Source organism: Sciurus vulgaris (genome assembly GCF_902686455.1).
Source record: "Sciurus vulgaris genome assembly, chromosome: 6".
Classification (NCBI taxonomy): Eukaryota; Metazoa; Chordata; class Mammalia; order Rodentia; family Sciuridae; genus Sciurus; species Sciurus vulgaris.
Window position 1 is genome coordinate 68989109 of NC_136466.1, and position 20890 is coordinate 69009998.

The window sequence follows — 20890 nt, forward strand, 5'->3', positions numbered from 1 at the left end:
TCATCATGAGTCAAAAGAAACGTTCTTCATAGAGCTCACAGCATAGGAAGGAAAAAAGCAGAGTGCAAACTCAGTCAAATAATCATGTAAATAAAGAGAAAATTACAGGCGCTAGTAACATATAAGACACTGTGAAACAGCCCTAAAGTGGACATTCAAGTCTCACGCTACCAACTAGCTCCCGCGGCAACTTACATACTAATACTGAGAGGCTGGTCTGCTGAGCATCTACTGAATGAAACAGAGGGCCAAGATAGGGGTGCTGTAAGCAGGGGAAGGAGGAAGAAGGTCTTTATCTGGAGGCAATGTTTCAAAAGGCCCCACACCCCACCTCCCCTAGGTGTGGCTACTTAGGTGACTGGGCTGACACCTTCCACCTGGGCTCTTCCAGTCATGCCTGTATGATCCAACAGGGTTTAATGTTCTTGGAGACTTAAAAAAAAAATAAAATTAAATAAATCCCAATGCATTTACACTGAGGGTTTCATCTTCTTCCTCGACCTCCCTATACACACCTCACATTCTCCCTGGGCTTGCCAACTCAGGCTGTAGGCAGGGGTGGGGGTGGGACTCATCCTGAGAATCTGCAAAGGACCTTGTGCAGTTTAGGCAGGGATGAAGGAGCCAAAAGGAAGTCCCTGTGAGGGACATGGAACCAACTCAAGCATCAGAGAGCTGACCTAAGTCAATGTTCTAGTTCTAGGACTTTCCTGCTTGCAGTCACTGATCGTGCCTGGAAGATGGAGATAATAATGTCCGTCCGTGTCTCCAAGTAGAGCTGGTTTATAGAGAAAATGGACTAAAGGATGTGAACAATGTGGAAACAGGAAAGTGTCCTGTGCTTGTTGGTTGTTACTACCACCAGGAATCTCAGCACAGATGGGCTGCAATCCCTGCTCCCACCTGGAACCAGCCACACTGTCCCCAAGCCACTATGCTTCTCTCCTAACTGGTCTCCCCACCTGTGCTCTCTCACCTGCCCCACCTCTGTCCAGCAGCCAGCGTACCTTTCTTGGAATCCCAAGCAGATGATCTCTCAGCTCCTTTGAGGCCTTCCCCATGCTGCCCATGGTGTGCAAGACCCTGGGAGTTCTGCCCACCCCTCTGGCCTCCCTCTGCCCATCATAACGCACCCTCACTGTGCCCCAGCGTTTGGAATCCCTGTGCCCACTAACACCCCAAGCCCCTTTCCTGCCCACTACCTCACTTGGTGTCCCTTCTGCCCAAAAACCTCTTCCCCCTCTTCAATGCACAGCAAGAAATACTTTTTATGTGCTGGGGTTGTGGCTCAGTCGTAGAGTGCTCACCTTACACGTGGGAGGCACTGGGTTTGATCCTCAGCACCACATAAAAATAAGTAAGTAAAATAAAGGTATTGTGTCCATCTACAATGAAAATTTTTTTTTATAAAAAAAAGAAAGACTGTACATTGTGACCCAATCAACACACATTTTTAAAAAAATTTTTTTAGTTGTCAATGGACCTTTATTTTATTTATTTATTTATATGTGGCACTGAGGCTCAAACCCAGTGCCTCACACATGCTAGGCAAGTGCTGTACCACTGAGCCACAACCCCAGGCTGAATACACATTTTAAATTAAGTACAACGCACATATTTTTATTCTTGCCTACTGGACTCTATTTTATGACCCAGTAATTCTGATTTTTATTACACCCACAGCTTGAAGAAGACTGCCCCAGCCTTTCACTCAGCTTACTCCCTCTCAACCTTCCGGGCTCAGTTCTGGGCTCTTCAGAGAAGCATTCATTAACCTTGTCCTCCTAAAGAAGTCACCCTCAGGGAGTCTCTAAGCTTACCTCCCAATTTATTTCCTTATTACTGTGTGAAATTATTTATTTCTTCTTTTCCTGTGTGACATAAAGTCTATGAGAACAAACACCTTATCTATTTTTTCCATTTTTCTATCCCATAATAGTGCCTGGCCCAGAGTAAGTGTTCAACAGATGCCGGTGGAATGAGGAACTCAGTAGCTCAGTCTCCCTGTGGCCATCAGCAGCACTGAAGCACATGGCTGCAGCACTAAAAGGAAATGCATGCCTCAGTGTATTTCCAAAGGAAGAGGAAGGAGACCCCTGAGGATGGCACAGTTCTCTTGCCAGTGCCCTGCTTACTCGAGGGCATAGACTCGACCACAGCCTTAGACTTTACAGTAGAATCACAGCCAGGATTCCAACCCACTCACACAGCACTTGCTATGTAGTTTGAGTGAGTCCCCCAAGCTGGTGTGCTCAGAGCTTAGTCCTCAGTGTGACAGTGTTGGGGTACTGGTTTGGGAGGTATTAAGTCCTTTCCATGGGATCCCACTGATTCTTTCACTAACACTGGCCCCTCCTGCTCTCTCTAGTGGCCTTCAAGTGCTCTCCCCTCTCACACGGGTCCTGCCGTTATGATGCCATTACCCTAATGTGATACGAAAGGTTGGGGGTGGGCAGTCAGCAGAACTGATGCGGTGCTGTTTGAACTTACAAAAGTGTAGCTAAATGAATCTCTTTTCTTTACAAAGTACTCAGTCTCAGGGTTTTGTAATAGAAAGCTGACTAATACAACACTCCAGACAGTTTCACTATCTGTTACTTAAACATAAATCTTCCAGCTTGACCAAACCCATCAACAATTCTGTGCTTTATGAAAGAGACATTCTCTAAGACTATAAGTTACATGAAAACAAATCCTTCATTTCACTTCCCACAAAACACCCACAGCCTGCACAGACTTTCACAGAAGTGTCCAATGAATACTATTGAATGAACAAATGCTGTTTTTGATGTAAACTTCTTAGCCATTAAAGAATACGTTGGTGCTTTTAAAATCATCCACTAGATGGCAGTGTCGTTCCACATTGCTGCCTTGCAATTTCTACTTTGATGGTTTTAGGAAGGGGCTCAAACTGAAAAGCATTCAATTCAAAGTCCTGCAATCAAAGCTAATCAAAAGTAGCAGATTTCATCAAAGATGTATCAGGTATTTAATGATGTTCCTAAAAGTTGATTTTTAATAAATGTAGAGAAAATCATCCCTAACTAGCTGGAACACCTTGAGCAAATCACTTGACCTCTACAAAGAGCTCGATCCTTCAAACGTAATTCAAGGTTGTACTGGATGATCACCCAGGTCCCACCCTCTCTCTGGTTCTGTTTTCATGACAATGGTGCTGGATAAGAATGACTGGTAAGGATCAGAATCTTCCTGAGAAGAGTAAACAGGGTGAGAAGGGGCTCCCCATTCAGGTGCCAGGGTTAACTAGCTACCTGGCAGGCTATTTACCAGTGCCAAGCCTCAAGTTTCCACATCTGTAAAATGAAGCTGATACATCCATTCCCCATAGGGTGCTTGTGAGGAGGATTCAGAAAGATTCCACCACATGAAGTACCTGGGGCAGAAATACACATTCAATAAATGTTCCTGCTACTGCTGGTGGTGGTGGTGGTGGCAGTGTGTTGCTGCAGCTGTTAAAACTTTTATCACCTGTAAATTCAGTTCAGGTATAACTAAAAAGAAATGCTTGAGAGCTGACCTGAATAGACCAGGACTTGCAAGAAAGACCAGTAGCCCAATCCCTTCCTTCAAAGTACTTAGAAAGCATGAATGGGTAAAAGGCAGAAACATAAAGCACTAGACCAAAAGAGGGTAAGGTAAAATGTGCACTGAGGTATAAAAGTGGCAAAATTAGGAATCTCCATACTGCTTTCCATAATGGTTGCACCAATTTGCATTCCCACCAGCAAGGTATGAGTGTATCTTTTCTCCACATCCTCACCATTTATTGTTGCTTGTATTCTTGATAATTGCCATCCTAACTGGAGTGAGATGAAATCTTAGGGTAGTTTTGATTTGCATTTCTCTAATTGCTAGAGATGTTGAACATTTTCTCATATATTTGTTGATCAACTGTATATCTTCTTCTGTGAAGTGTCTGTTAGTTCCTTAGCCCATTTATTGATTAGGTTATTTGGGTTTTTTGGTGTTTTTTGAGTTCTTTATATATCCCAGAGATTAATGCTCTATCTGACATGCATGTGGTAAAAATTTTCTCCCATTCTATAGGGTCTCTCTTCACATCTTTGATTGTTTCCTTTGCTGAGAAGCAGTAGTTTGAACCTACCCCATTTACTGATTCTTGATTTTACTTCTTGTGCTTTAGGGGTTTTGTTAAGGAAGTCAGATAATAGACTGACATAGTGAAGATTTGGGCCTACTTTTTCTTCTATTAGGCCCAAGGGTCTCTGTTCAAGTGCATGTAAGTCTTTGATCCACTTTGAGTTGAGTTTCATGTGGGGTGAGAGAGAGAGGTTTAATTTTATTTTGTTACATGTTGACTTCCAATTTTCCTAGCACTATTTGTTGAATAGGCTATCTTTTCTCCAGTGAATGTTTTTGGCACCTTTGTCTAGTATGAGACAACTGTATTTATGTGGGTTGTTTCAGTGTCTTCTATTCTGTACCTTTGGTCTATGAAATGGAACCACCATTTGACCCAGCTATCCCACTCTTCATTTTATACCCAAAGGACTTAAAATCAGCATATTACAGTGATGCAACCACATCAATGTTTATAGCAGCTCAACTCACAATAGCTAAACTATGGAACCAAAACCACATGCCCTTAGAAATATGAAAGGATAAAGAAAATGTGGTAATATATATACAATGGAATATTACTCAGCCTTAAAAAAGAATGAAATTATGGCATTTGCTGGCAAATGGATGGAGCTGGAGAATACCAAGCTAAGTGAAATACACCAATCCCAAAAAAGCAAAGGCCGAATGTTTTCTCTGAAATGCAGACGCTAACTGACAATTAAGGGTGGGGGTCTTTTAGATTAGGTAGAAGGCAGTGAAGGGAAGGGAGGGGGTGAGGAGGTAGGAAGGATAGTAGAATGAATCAGATGTTATTACCCTGTGTGCATATATGACTACACGACTGGTAGGATTCTATATCACATACAACCAGAAGAATGAGAAATCATACTTCATTCACGTACAACGTATCATAATACATTCTACTATCATGCATAACTAATCAAAACAAATTTCTTTTAAAAAGTGGCAAAGTTAGGAACAGTGCCATCCATTGTGGGTAGAAGGGGTGGAGAGAACCAGGCCAGTCCGAATAATAATGCATTATATTTGTGCAGTTCCTACAGTTTGCCTTCTCATTCGTGAAGCAGCCAGGAGGGGCATTCTATGAGTGTTTTACAAATAAAGGAACTAAAGCTTAGAGAGTCTAAGTAATTTGTCCTAGGTCACAGGGTGAATGCATGGCAGGGTAGTCTTTGCATGCCTAGTGTTCTGGTCCCTACACTGTGACACCTCAGAGGGAGATGGCATTGGAATGGCTTTTAAAGAAAACACTGGATTCAGCCCAGGCCAAGTCAACAGTATCAGACCCGAACCTTGAGGAACACCGTGCCAGCAGGCAGCTGCGCCCCACACCGCAGGCGCCAGAGCGCCCATACACCTGCTCAGCCCTCGAGGCCTGTGTTAACAGTTTATGGTCATCCTGAACATGGAGAAACTGCAGAGCTGGACAGATCTGGTCATTGTCAACTACAGCCAAAAAGCTTTTTTGAAATATAAATCAGCTTCCAAACCCTAAATGTCAACTAAAACTAGGAGAATGAGAACCAAAAAGGGAGGGTGTCAGGACAGATCCTAAGTGGCATTTATTAGGAACAATCCACATGTCCTTGGCCATCTTCTAATGGCCAGGTCCCCAATCTGAGCTGGAGTTCTCAACTTGGTATTGTTGCTTGAGCAGTAATGGGGACTGAACCCAGGGCTTGCACATGGTAGACAAGAGCTCTACCACTGAGCTGCACGCTAAGCCCCGGAGATTGGGTTTAAATACCCATTTCAAAGCAAAGATCCCTGAGAACACCGTGCTGCTACATAAGGTGCCTAAGAAATCATGACTGGGAAGGGACTGGACTCCGCCATCTCCTAAGTTACCTTCAGCTCTCACCACCTGACCCCACCTTCTCCATATGCAGGTTCACCTGACACAAGTACTGGTCCGGTATCTGCTCTAATGCAGGCCTGAGAGCCAAATCTGTACAGCCCTATCCCAAGAAAGGCAGGCAAACTGTTGGGATTTAAATGACATTTGTGAAGCCAAATTCTGGGTTCCACTAGGAAACTGCCCTGCCTTCCAGAAACACAAACTCGCTTACCCTGCCAATCTCCACAAATTAAGTGAGGGGTGACAGCATGGTGACAGCACAGCTGCCTTTTCTTTCGAGGTGAGCTACTTTGAAAAAGACCTCATGCAAATCCAGAAAAACCAGGAGTAGATCAAAGGATATTTTCTCAAAACAAGTTTAACACAGCTCAAAATCTATGTATGACAACATGACACTGTTAAAACAAAAAAGGAAGGAAAAGACTAAATTCAAGCACTGGATTGAAATAAGTTTAAAAATCAATTATTAAAGGGCTGGGGATATAGTTCAGTGGTAGAGCATTTGCCTAGCATGCATGAGGCCCTGGGTGCAATACTCAGTACTTAAAAAAAAAAATACACACACACAATGTAAATTTGATTATTTGCATATATAAATATTTATATGTAAATATAATTAGTATAGTATATAAACACATATATATTTATATATTATGCATAAGAAATTGTGATTGGGATAGGACTGGACTCCACCATCTCCTAAGTTAAAAATTACCTTAAACTCTCACCATCTTGGCCCTACCATTTTCATACACACACACACGCGCGCATATACATGCAAATCTCAATATTAGGAAGAATGCTCCAAGTGTTTCAAATGGTAACATTGTGACTCGGTGACCCAAGGCAGGAAATCAAGAGGTTTCATTAAGGCAAAGGGTAAGAGAAACAGAAAGGTCTCAGCCTGAAATGAAGAGGCGCAGTCTAGTTGTCAGGGTGCCCACACAGGAGGTGGTGGCCATGGGTGGCAATATGCTCCTCAGCCACAGCAGGATGCTGAGCCACAAGTGTGGGTGGGACGGGGGTTACAAAGGTAAAGCAGACCTCCGCAGTGGATGGGCCTTGGGCTTAAGCTCCTGGTTTCCAAGGTCTCTTCCAACCCTAAGATTTTCTGGCAAAGATTAAACAGCACAAGTCTGCAATAATGTGTAAAAACTGAACATTGTTCAGGGATTCATCACGTTTCTTACCTCCTGAAGCTGGGATTCTTTCTTTTTAGAAGACAAATTCAAGTGTTTTTCTAAGATGCCACAGTACTTCTCTGTCTCTTTGTCATATTTCTTTTTGGCTTCCTGGCAAAAAAGAGAGAGGAAAAGAGGAAGCCACAGTTGCAGGAGTAAAGTAGCTCAGTCTCTTCAGCCCTTCCTGCTCCCCTTCACAGCCTCGTCATCCCCAGCACAGGCCAGGAGACAATTCCACATGGCTCCTACTCTTAATGACACCCGTTAGGCCACGTGGCCATCCCACTGCAGCCCCACAGGCTTAAGCACCAATGACAGAGTCACCAGCACAGACCCAGAAACATGGTAAATGCCAGCACTCAGTAAAGGCAGAGCCAGAACTTCTAAGAACTTCAATCGTGGGGGCTTGGTGGGAGTAGGTAGGGAGTTTAGTGTCTGCTTAGCATGCATGAGGCCCTGGGTTCCTGTCCCAGCACAGGGGGTGGGGGACACTCACCTTCAATTGAAGACCCAAATTTCTACTTTCTAATTCACACATTCAAAGCCCGAGACAATGGAGGGGCCACCTATGAAGATAATGCTAGGGAAGAAAGACCTGCCTTCACCCTAAGTGGGACTACTGTAGACTAAAGCTAGACGGGGCCTTAATACTCCTTACGGCAGACAGAGAGCTAGCCCCTGATGCCTGGACACCACTTATGGGTTCTGTGCCGAGGAAGAACTCAAAACAAAGATGGTCTCTTCACAACTGCGTCACTGAGAACAACAAAACAAAAGCAAGAGGCAGAGGCAATGTTGCTGCCCCAGGCTGGGGCTGGTGATGATTAAAGCACATCCATAAACTGCTTGATGAATCATGATATCAGGGAAAGCATGAAAGCATAGTACAAACTGGGTACAGCCCATGCAGGTACCTACCTGTGGACAAGGACGAAAGACTGTACCCTTAATGAAAATACAAGTTAAGGAAATGGGATAATGGAAATTATTTTCCTCCCTTTGGGAAATATTTATTAATCTAAATTACTGCCTTTGAAATGAAAAATAATTATAGTAGTCTACATAGTAATCCCTGTTCCCCCAGCAAGGCCTTGAGTCACCGAAGTTCTCTTCTTATCCCCCATTTTGCAGACAAGAAAAGCTGGACCCAGGGAGATAACTAGGAAAATATCACCAGGAGGTCTCTCAGTCCACACCAGTGGGGTGGCAGGCAAGGGGGCTGTAGGGAAGCTGGTGCTGGTCCAGTAAATAGGCCGCAATTCATCACGTTCACCAAGTTCATCGCTCCTGCCGGGAGTTCACGGGAGCCCACGCAGATACTGCTGTGCGACTCTAAGAGCCTGGCAATTTCCAGTCAGATAAGTAGGCTCAGAGACTCAAATTTATAATGAGCAACCACTGTGGCGCTCTTTCAGACAATGGAAATACAAGACAGAAGTGGTCCCTATCCTCATAATGGGAATGTTCTAGGAGTAGGAGTAAAACAATTAACCAGTAAACAAGTGAGCGTAGCATAACTGCAAGTGCCACAAAGGAAATAAACAGTGTGGTCACAGAAATTCTTTAGATAGGGTGCTCAGAAAAACGTCGCTGGAGTGGGAGGATGTGAGCTAAGACGTGCTGAACACAGGAAGGGACAGAGTAGAGGTTTCTGGAGCAAGAGAAGAGTAAGTGCAGAATACTGAACAAAGAAGAGATCGTCTGAAGCCCTGACAAGCTCCTGCACTTACCTGGTCAACAGCAGATTCTAAGCTACACAGAGTGGGTCGGGTGATCAGTTACTCATTCAGCTGACAGGCATCTGTTTCTACACACCTGAATTTTGCTTAAACAACTCCTCACATATAAGAACTATGAAACCCACAGAAGCACATGAAGACAAAGCCTGAGGGAACATGGCTCCTTCATATTTGAGGAGAGTGCAGGCACGCAACTCTTCTCCCTTAGAGAAACCAGAAACTTTGAGCCGGGCTCCAACTCCAGTGGATGCTCACATGTATCCACTCCCACTAGCCTTGTCATCAACCCCCAAAAGAACTGAAGGGCCAGCACAGTTCAGCTGGCCAGAGGTGAGAAAAGGTCAGGGAACATGAGTCACTGGCATTCTGTGACTTTCTGGCCACTCAAGCCTCCACATTCCATGTTCAAGAGGATAGCCAAAGTTAGAGAAAGGGTAACAAGACAGGAAAGAAAAGAGAGAGACAGAAGCAGTTTCTGTCCTGAAAAAACAGTAAGAGACCTTTGCAGGAATAACTCTGAACTGGGTAATGATGTTAGATGGGAGGGTGTAATTACTCAGTAACTCAGGACACAAAATGGCTTTCACCCTCCAGAGAAGCTGCCGTGGGGGGGCTAACTGGATAGAGGACAAAGCCAGGACCCTGGCATTTATTCCCACCTCTGCAGGGACTGACTCTCAACAAATCACCCTCCCTCTCCAGGACTCAATTTCCTCATCTATAAATTGAGGGTAACTAGATGAGATGATTGCTCAGGTTTTGTCTTTCCCTACAAAGACTATATAACAAATAAGGAGAAGAACACCCCCTCCTTGTAGGATTGTTAGGACTAAATGAGATAAACCACATACGGCGAAGGGCCTGGCGCATGACAAACACTCAGTGAACTTCAATGCTGGTGATGAGCTCATCGTTTAGACGCACCTCCTCCTCCTCAAGACCACCACTTGCCCCGCATGTCCCATGTTCCGTAAAGACAACTGATCCCAGTACCCATCACAGCCTGAAGTGGTATCTTTTTGTCCAACTTCTTTTTCTCCAGTCACACCACGAGCCCACCACCACATCTGCCTTGTTGTCCACCAAACATCAACACAAAGCGCAGAGCCGGGCACAGAGCAGGGTCTCACAAATTTCCTTAAGAAATGAACTGTGTATCTACCTAATTTAAAAGCCAACATCAAATGACTAAATATAGGCACTGTTCTCGTGTTGAAATATTACAAGACAGAAACCATTTTAAGCACTTTATATGAGTTCACTTGTTTCTTCCTCATAATAACTATGAGGTAAGTTCTATTATTATCCCCATTTTTCTGACTGGGAAATACACATGGGGAGATCCAGGAAATCTCCCGTAAGTTCACATGCAAGTGGCAGAGGTGAGATTTGGACTCATGCAGCCTAGTGCTAGACCCACTTCTCTTTTTTTTTTTTTTTTTTTGTACTAGGGATTGAACCCAGGGGTGCTCAACCCCTGGAGCCATATCCCCATCCCTTTTTATTTTTTATTTTGAGACAGAGTCTTGCTAAGTTGCTTAGGACCTCACTAAGTTGCTGAAGCTGACCTTGAACCTGCAATTCTCCTGCCTCAACCTCCTGAGTCACAGGGATTACAGGTGTGCACCACCATGCCCAGCGCTAGACATACTCTTAACCACTATGCTCTACTGTCTATTCTATTTTCATTATAGAGTTTCACCTCTGGAACAGGGAAAATCAACTTCTCCAACTCAGAAATATAAACTTAGGGCCATGGTTGTATGAGAAGCTTCAGGGTCATGACCTAATCCTGAGCAGCCATACTAGCACAAGAATGCCCAAGAATCCCCCATTTTCTGGCAGCCTTCACACTGAGCACTGTGCAACAGGTTGTTATGGCAACCAAAGCAGCACTAGAGAGGAGAGGAGGAGGGAAAAGTCATTTCAGCATCACAGGCAGGGCCCAGGAACCTCTCTCCTTTGGCCACTACAAAAAACAGCTAAAGAACACTTGCTGGCCCTTAAGTATTCTTGACAAGGCACTGAGGATCACCTCCAAGTGGATTTGTTGTTTACTTTTTATTAAATTCACATAGCATTATGATATAAATGTATGGGTGTAGGGAGTGATGGAGAAGACAAGCCGGGGAGACACTGGAGAAACAATGAGAAATCACCCAAATGCCACTAAAACCACCTTATCAGCTGATGATTATTAATGATTTAATGAAGGAGAGAACAGAGTACGATGCTTGGGTGAATGACTATTTTATTTAAATTCTTTTATTCTTAAAACAGGTCCCGCCATCTACTGCTCCCATGAGCAAAGTACGTGCTGCTGTCATAAGGATCACTGGTCTTAAACCCCAAGGGAGCCCACTCAGGCTTCAGCTTTGCCGCCCCGGTGACAGTGGTAACCCCCAAAACAATATGAGGCAAGAGGCCAGAGCTGAGAGGCATCTGGGCCTGGAAGAAGTAACTCCAGGAAAAAAAAGACTCAATATGCCAGAGGTCCCCTGCCTCTGCCTCAAAGCTCTGCCCCAGGACCTTCAGAAGCCAGCACAGGGAAGCACCAACCCCACAGCCCAGAGAGTCCACACACCAACCTAGTCAGCCCTCACTGGGTCAGTTCAAAGACCTGAACAAAATCTTAGTAGAACCAGATTGCCTTCAAAGTGTCTTTGATACAAAACTAATGAGCTCCCATTGCTTTATTAATATAAAATGAAATTGGTACAAGCATGCTATAAAAGTGGGAGAAAATTTTGCCATGGTCTTTCCATCAAACCATGGCCAACCATGCCTCTGACAAACCCTGACTAAACATCATCTTTTTCAATGATGGCATCTATTTCTAGAAAGCAGGTGGGAAAGGAGGGAGGGAGCGGGGAGACAGAGGGCTCTCTGTAACATTTCCACTACTGTTTTCTCATCTATAATCACTTCTCAAGGACATCTCACAACTGAGTAAAATCCACACATAGTAAGAGGGTGGTGCAGCCCCAAAACCCCTGCAGGTGGCGTGAGGGACCGTGGCTGAACTGACCCAGTTCCAGAAAAAGAAAAATGTGAAAAAACCTTTTGCTTTCATTGATTCCAACAAAAACATCTTCCCTGCAGGTGGCCTCTAACACTCTATCGAAGGTCAAAGCTGCTAGGATTTCCAATGATTTATCACAGGCAGGGAACCCCAGAGAATCCACCACTTAAAAATAAACAGGTTTCCCTATGCAGTCCTTTCAGTAATACATTAAAACTAGCTGAGCTTTGGCTACAGTCCCTCCAGGTCAGTGATAACCCACAGACACCTCTGGGCTGAAGCAGGCCTGCAGATGCAGTCTTTGACCTATACAATGAGTAATACATATTTTCTGAAATTATTTCACTTAAGTCTCTGGCTTTTCAGTTTCTCTTGAAACATTTCAAGATCTGGCAAATAAGGGCCCATGTCCACACACCACAAAGATGGGCAAAAGCTAAATACCAGTCGCCTCCTTTTAAACAAGTCCCTGGGCCCAGAGTCTGCAGTGCAGCTCTGCTTAGGCTGTGAGTCCTGGACTCCCGGATCAACACCATTCCATGAAAACAAAGGTACTGCCCAGGACAGTCAGCTGTGCAAGCGCACAGCCATCCGAGAACACAGAGGAGGCACCGTGTCTTCCTGTGGGAGTTTATGAACGAGCACAAAACAATCAGGTAAGGAGAGACTAGAATGGTGCTGGGGACAATCACTCAGACCGTCAGACTTCAGGGGCCTGCAAAGGAGTAGATGAGCCGGGCTCTCGGCATATCTGCCAAAGAAGATCCTCTGAAAGTGGTTTATGTTTTCTGAAGGCATCCTTAGATTTTCTAAAGCAGGTTCTGTGCTTTCCAGACTTTTACTCTAAAATACCAGAACGTGTGTAAAATGCTCACCTTGGCAGCTCCAATTTGCTCCTTGCGAAACTTCTCCAAAGGAGTGATCAGCACCTCGCTGGCATTCTCGATCTAGTGAAGAAAAGCAGAGGGAGATGGGAGAGACAAAAGTAGTATAAGGAAAGAATTACAGATGCGATGGCAGCTCTGTCACAAAAGGTACTCCCTGTCTCACGTAGTTAGAGTAAGCACTACTGTCCACGTCACTGTTTACAAACCTTGAACTGATGGCACATCAAAACAAAACCTAGTCATCGGTTCAAAACATGTCCTCCTGTGCATGATTAAAACTGATCCTTTAAAAGGGAAAATGGAGATGTTTAAAAATGTCAGCAATCTTCTGAAGGCAGAGGGGAATGGTGACAGTATAGTCTAAGTTTCAAGCTGAGGTGACATCTTACAGATGCTCATGCATCCAAGTTACAGGTACAGTAGATCAACAGTGAGTCCAAGTTAAAAAAAAAAAATCTCTGCTGCCACAAGAACCTTTCAATCCTGATGCTGTGTCACCCAGGTACTAGACTGAGACCAGGACCACTGTCTACTTCTTGATCCCATCTCCAGGGCTCAGCCTCAGTCCTGCACTCCAGACCACCGCCCCAGTCCTGCACCTCCAACGTGCCAAACTTAACCCACCTCAAGCCCTTCTGCCCCTGGCTATTCCCTCAGATGTTCTGTCCCTAAACCCTTGCATGAATGACTCCTTATTGTAATTAAGGTATTAGCTTAAAGTCAGCTTTTTAAAGGGAAGCCCTCCCTGACACCAATGTCACCCAAAGAAGCTACCTGCCATCCTACCATGTGTTTTCTTTAGACTCATATGCCAGGTGAAGTTTCCTGGCTCCACACTGTACACATTCACATCCACCCCCCCTACACACACACACATCTTGTAAATACTCACTTGTCAACCACTCTCCCCAAAACCCAGAGAAGTGCTGAAACAAAGGAGCACTCAAACACTTTTGAATGACTGAATGAATGACATCTTGACTAGCTGCCAACTGTGTGACCATGGGCAAAACATTTAACCTCTCTGGGCTCTAATTTCCTCTTCTGCTAAATGAGTGGGTTGAATTGTTCCAGCTCTGAGATTCCATGGTCTTTTCTAAGGCAGTGCAGTATTTTACAATCTTTCCTTTTAAGTCACTCATTGCTCACTCTGTGTTCAACTAGTTATTTCAAGAATCTCATTACAACAAAGTATTATTTTTTTCTAAATCGTATACAAGTCCTTCGCAATGAAAGCAACTCAAATAAATGCCAGAAGCCTTAGACGAACACTGTAGAGAACTGCCTGGACAGTATGAGGAACAGAAAAAGGCGGATCTCCAAAATTTATTCCTATTTGCCTTTTTCTCTATTTCGAAAGCACTTTTTTCAGAAGAGTGCATTTTAACAATGGAGTGTCACAGCAGCATTGAACTTTTTTGATTTTTATCGTTATCTTGTGTTGCTTAATTGGTTCACTTGTTCAAGTCTTTTCCATAACTTGCAAGTCCCTGAATATTACAATGGCACACCAAGACCCTGGGGTCAGTGATTCTCAATCTTAGCTGCATGTTAGAGCTATCACAGGACCTTACAAATCCCAATGCCCAAGTCACACTCCAAGTCAAATAAGAATCCCTGGATTAGTCCCAGACATCGGTATGTTATAAGCTCTAAGTTACTCCAATGGGCATGGGCTGAGGATCCAGTTCCACGCAGCTCATTCTATGAAGGCACTCAACTGCTCACATGGGAAGCAAGTCCTTGTCCCAGTCCAACTCCTACCTGCTCTCAGCCTTGATATGACCTGTTTTCTCATCTGTCAAATGACAGATTATAGAGGGTGAGGAATTCAGTCCCTCTGGGTCTGAGAGTCTATGACTATAACTTCCAACAGTTCCAAGCACTGAGCCTGATGCAGAGGACACAGAAGCCCATTCTCTGCCCTTGAGAAAAAACTCCTATTTACTATGGGCACAGACATGTACAGTGATTATCAGGACACAACGTGGCAAGTGTGGAATCAGAGGCATGAAACGGATGTTCGGAAAATACAAAGGATAGCCAAATATCACAGGGAGTCAGGGAAGGCTTCCCAGAGAGGGTGCAGCTTTGCTGAGCTGAGCTGAACTGATGATGAAGCTGTCCCAGGGCGAGGAGGGGTGAGAAATGGCTGCTGATGGCCAGATACTCAGATGCAGACAGCAGAAACTCAATTCACTGACATTAATAATAAAATTGCAGAGGCAAGCTGAAAAGTATAATCCAGGCATTGTTCCCTTACCACGGGCCATAGCAATCTGCAGGGTGTTCATGTTGATTTGCTCACCACGCCCTCCACCCCCAAATACTGACTTGGCCAAGAAGCAGGCCCAGAAGAATCACTGCCCTTTCTCAGGCACTAGCACGTGCACAAACACAGCTCTCCCCTCCCTCCCCCACCACCACGCCTGGGGCCGCCACCACCGCCACCACTTCCACCCTGACTCTGGTGTGAGTACCCAGCAGTGGGCAATCAGGAGAAACGGGGTCACCCTGAAGTGCAGAAAGTGGGAGTCTTCTGCTCTCTTTGGAATTTTAAAGAAATCCCCCACACACACGTTTGTTGGGGAGTCTAATGCCGACTTGGGTTTGAATTCAGACAGTCTCGCTCACTAACCACATGATCCTGCCTAGTCATTTAATCCCTGTAAACCTCAGTATCTTCACCTGAAAAATAGGGATAAAACAGACACCATGTCACAGAGTCACAATGGGAGGTAAATAAAACAGGCATGTGAAGAGCTTGGCTGAACAATGCCTTGGTAAACTTAATACTCACACTGACAGCTGTTGCTAAGGGAGGTGACGAAAAATGCTCAAATTTTGGCATCTTCATTAGGCCTCTGGAGCTCTGCTGCCTGGAGACAATCCCCCTAGGGACAAAGCAGTGGGCAGCCTGCAGGGATTTCTAATCGGGCTTCATTCCCAAAACTGAGGTATGTGGGAGACAATGCACAGGCACTTCCTGTGGGTGTGGAATCTCTTCTCCATTACTGCTGAATCCCAACAGAATAAGTGTAGTTTAAGAGAACTTAAGAACCTGGAGATCAGCATTTGATTCTAGAATTTGAGCAGTGCCCCTCTTTGAAAAGTTAATTATAGCTAACATTATTTACTAAGTGTCAATTTTTTTTATTCTTTTAATTATCAATGGATCTTTTTTTTTTTTTTTTTTTTTTTTTTTTTAATATGTGTGCTGAGTATCAAACCCTGGGCCTCACACATGCCAAGCAAGTGCTCTACCACTGAAACACAACTCCAGCCCCTGCTAAGTGTCATTTATTGGGTGACAGCTACATGGCAGGTGCTATGTTAGGTCCTTTGGAATTAAGTGAAGCATTGGTCCCTGTCCTTGAAGGATGCTATAATAGATTCAATAAAGTGTGGGGAGAAGGGAGCAGAGTAAGACACTGTCTTTCTTATTCCCCTGGTGATGAATCTGAGGCTCTCAAGAGTAAATTATTCAATAGTTCTACCCTTAAGACCTAGGTGTGACCCTCACAGCGAGTCTTTAAGGGGACATGATGCTGTTCAGAAGTCATGCACCAGTGATCCTTTAACACTTACAAAAGGCTTCATCCTCTCAAAATGAGGCGTGCTCCAGAGTGCAAAGTATTCCAGGGACAAAACCCAAGTCTTCTGACAATAAATCCCTCGCTCCCTCAATGTGCACATACTGGGACCAAGAGCAAGCCAGCAATACTCACCATCCGTATTCGCTCATCTTCAAGATTCCTGAGGACAGTGGCGAACTCCTGCAAAGACCTTGCTGGAAGACAGAAAGGGGCTGTGAAGTGGAAGAAGAGTAATAGGTCCTCAGGAGCCTTTCCAGCTCCACTATTAAGCTATGGGTGTCAATTTAGTGTACACGCAGACGCCTAAAGTCAATTGCTTCCTCAGACTTCACTTATCTTTTAATCATTAACCATTAAGGATAAGGTGACCCAGAAATGCAGGTTAATTGCACCTGGCACTCTAGCTAGGGAAGGATTTCTTCAAGGAAAAGACCCGCCTGTTCCTGAGAGTCCCAGGACTGGTGAGACGCTGGCAGGCTCCCAGTCCCCGGGCTGGAAGGGGCGGAGTTCCGCTCAGATTTCCTGTCCAGAATTCAACCTCCTCAACCTTTGTCGTGGGGTTGCGTCAGAGCCCAACCTTTTCTTTGGCACCAGAACCGAATAAACAGTGCTGCTGGCATCAGATGCCTCATCACTGGCATCTCCTCGGGTTCCTGCTGAGTCCTCAAGCCACTCACTAATAGAATGGAGCACACCACACAACAATAAGTAGGCACCGAGTATACTAGCCCTGAGGGTCCTCAGGTCGCTTGTGCAATTTTGGGAAAAGCAGCTACCCATTCATGATCTACAACGATGCATTTTAATTGGTCTCAGCTTCTCCCAACTGTCTGTGCTTGTTCCCAGATCCTGGTGCTCCACATGGCAACAGGACTCAAAAAACATTTGATGAATTAAGTAATTCACTATAATTTTCTCAATTCTGTGTGTGTGTGTGAGTGTGTGTGTGCGCGCGCGCACTAGGGATTGAACCCAGAGCCTCAAGCATGTTGAACACATGCTCCCCCGACAAAACTACATTCCCAGCCCCAACTTTCTTAATTCTTGTTCCCTTAACAGAGTCAACCAACATACCCAGCATGAAAAGGATAAAGTCTAATAATGAGACCCTGGCAGAGAAAGGTGTCTTGACCTTGCCAACCCTCCATGCTCAGGGCTGCCTACAGAAGAAGGCAGGTGACAGTGAAGGGTGGAGCAGCCAGTGCGGTGAGAAACAGGAGAGTACCATGCCCTGCAGCCTTTTGGTAAGGAGCAAAAGCAGCAGGTACCATGGCAAGCTGGACACTGAGCTCCTCTCCCAGTTGAAGGAAGTAGCAGCCACACAGAGCTCCAGCCAGCTGTGTCAAGGCCAGAATGCAGGGCCAGGAGATGGATTCTCAAGCTTTGCAAAGAAGCTGGGAAACTGGAATTTTAGATAAATTCTACTTATACATCGATTCAATTTAAAAAAGAGAAGAAAAAAAAAACAGCATTATGATCTCACCCTGTGAACTACCATTATACAATCTCTGGTATAATTCTCTCTTCATCTACCTGCATGTACTTTTGCACTACAGTTCTTAGCACTGCTGTTTGGGGGTAGCTCAGGGTAGCCCAAGGTCCAACCCTCACCAACTCTGCCCCTCCACTCCCTCTGGGGATTTCCGTTTTGGCTAACCTTCAGGCATCCTCTCCCGGGAAAAGGCTCTGCTGGGACACCAAAAGCCATGACCAACAGCAAACGTTTTTATCTTCCATGAAGTTATGACTTACCTATACACATCTCATCATCTGTTTCTGCATCTCCTATGCATTGAAATTTAAATTCATTTAAGGAATCTGCAAACTTGCGCTTTGCTGAAGACAAATCTAGCAAGAAAAAGAGGGGGAAAAAACGAATTAGCGAAATTAAACTGGCCTTCCCAATCACTATCCTTTTTAGTCCTCCTATGAAAACAGCAGAAAGCAGATTTGTTCCTAAGACCATTTCGAGGCACAAATGAATGTAAACTCAAAGTACTAAATCCTTGTGTATAGCATGAAACATTGATTTGCTGTAAAAGTTCGTGCTTTTGTTACACGTGCTTTCATGGTTCTAATCCTAACTCTACTTCCTCCTGCTACGTGGTGAGTTGTGTCAACTCCGTTTGACACATGTGGGAATCTATTCGGCCCAGGTCAGGGAGGAAGCCTGGGTCAGAGCCAACGGCCGGCGCTTCCACCCTGCCAAACCCGCCATGTGGTCAGCATGGCTGCCCCGTGTCTGTCTTAACAATACCCTCTCCTAAGACCAACCCAAGCCACACCAGGGAGGGAGCCGGGGGAAAGCTGGAAGCACGGGCCTGGAGCTGCGGGGCCCCATAGCACAGGTAGCACTTGGCCTTCCTCTTCCAACCCAGGTACTCACAAAGCTCAAGTTCTCAGGCCTCTCCACTCTCATGAGCCCAGTGCTGGGCCAGCTTGACAAATTCCCACCTGAGCCATTTCCCTCGTGGCCACATCCACCACCACCAGAACAAAGTCCTGGCAAAGTTTTGTAAAGGGGTAAAAACACACCCCACACATGGTATCTATAATGAAAACTCTCAGAGGCCCTTGTCAAATTTAAAAAATAAGCTTTCATTTAAGACAGTAATAAAAGCCAATGATCCTTCCTGAGCCCTCAGCTTCTGTTAAGGGTATAAAACCACCAAGGTACCTTTAAGTGGCCTAACAGACAAGGCTGCTCAGTGCAAATGTGCTTAACTTAATTCCACAGGCAGCCTTCCTGCAGATTAGGCTAATCATTCAAATTACCCTTCTCCATGCTTCCCTCACTGAAGGGGAAATGGCATTATGTTCGAATTCCCAGAGGAGGGAAACATGAGGCAAAACTGGTAACAAGGCCTGGCTTTAATAAGACATGGGCTGGGAGGAGGGCGGTATACTAGCTTCACAGAGCAACACAGCCTACGAAACAAAGGCACCCGTGATCCTCAGCGCTTCTCTTTCTTTGCTCCCATTTTGTCCCTTGAAGTCAAGGGGTCATGTTTTTCATCTTCTGGTTTTGTTTGGTTTGTTCCTTCCCCTTGCACCTGGCAGTGCATCCTGCTCAGTCTGCACTCAATAAATGTGGGAGGGAGTCATGGTACCCAAACTCAACCCCCAGTGTTCCATCCAAGCGATGGCTGCTCAGGACAAGCCAGGCTCAGGCCCTGCTGGTCTCCTCGGGTCTAGAGCTAAGCTAGTGCATGGAACCTGGACCCCCACTCCCACAGGGTCCCAAATGACCCAGGTCCTGGGCTAACTAGGGCTTGTGTAAAGCACTTTGTTCTATACTGTAAGAGCAAGGCCCTTGACGCGGAAAAGGAGAACACAACAACCAACTCCCAGTCCCTCTCTGGTTCAGTCACTTTCATGGAATGATGCTTGACAAAAGGTCAAAAGATGCTGGCAGGGGAAGCAGGCTTCTCTCACAACCAGCTGTCCCTGGCAGAGGACAGCCCTCAGAACACAAGCTGCATCCCAGCAAGTCAAAAAGAAACAGAAGCCAGGTGCGGTGGCGCACGCCTGTAATCCCAGCAACTTGGGAGACTGAGGCAGGTGAATCACAAGTTCAAAGTCATCCTCAGCAACTTAGTGAGGTCCTGAGCAACTCAGCAAAACCCTGTCTCTAAATAAAATATTAAAAAGGGCTGTGGATGTGACTCAGTGGTTAAGCTCACCATGGTTCAATCCCTGGTACAAAAAAAAAAAAAGAAGAAGAAGAAGAAAAAGAAAAATAAGAAGGAGGAGGAGGAGGAGAAGGAGGAGGAGGAGGAGGAGGAGGAGAAAGAAACAGAAGCATCTGGAAGTCAGAACTGTAGAAAGGAAGGAAAGAGGAGGCCACAGGCAGGCAAAAGAAAACAGGAGAGAGTGACATTTTGGAGTGCAACAGGTCCTCCAAGAGGACATCAAATGTGCACTGAATTCTTCTTTGAGCCCGAAAGTTCCTCAATCAGAACTCACAAAAAAAAAGGCTAAGTGAGGAGTAAAAACAGCTCTGCCCCTGTATCCACTTGCCAATCCTCCTGGGCCTCCCCAAGAAGGCGAGACAGACTCAAGCTGGACCATCATCCCAACAACATGAAAAAAGGTGAGACATAGGCCAGGCTTGGGAAAGATTCCAGCAGGCACCTGAAAAGCTGTGCTGCCAGGCCAGCTGCCATTGAGAACTGAGGAGCAGCTCACAAGGTGCACAACAGGGCTTTGTGGGGCCCTTTCACAGGAAGACCCATTTCACCTGGGAGCTCGTGACCAGAAGGTTACCTGACTTCACTGTCCAGTGGCCCACAGCACATCCTGCCACAGCAGAAGCCTGAGAAGCACTTCAGACAGGAGAGGCGAACAGGCCTCATCCCTTAATGGAAGATCAGGGGATGAGTGTGGTATGGAGTCAATGCCTGGCTCTGAGCCAAGGAGCACAGTCGGGGTGAGTAAGAGCCCCAATCACTGGAACCCAAAAAGGAACCCACCTCAGACTTA

General features: G+C 45.3%; 1 protein-coding gene across 7 annotated transcripts in view; it reads right to left on the reverse strand.

Annotated features, from left to right (window-relative positions):
- ARHGAP26 (Rho GTPase activating protein 26) overlaps window positions 1-20890 on the reverse strand; it is a 419232-nt gene that overhangs the window by 296438 nt on the left and 101904 nt on the right. For all 7 annotated transcript variants that reach the window (XM_079146081.1, XM_079146082.1, XM_079146085.1 and 4 more), the window contains exons 2-5: window positions 18161-18256; window positions 16541-16602; window positions 12801-12872; window positions 7174-7275 (exon numbers count right to left, since the gene is read on the reverse strand). In XM_079146081.1, the coding sequence (XP_079002207.1) occupies window positions 7174-7275; window positions 12801-12872; window positions 16541-16602; window positions 18161-18256 (332 nt within the window). The remainder of the gene's footprint in view (window positions 1-7173; window positions 7276-12800; window positions 12873-16540; window positions 16603-18160; window positions 18257-20890) is intronic.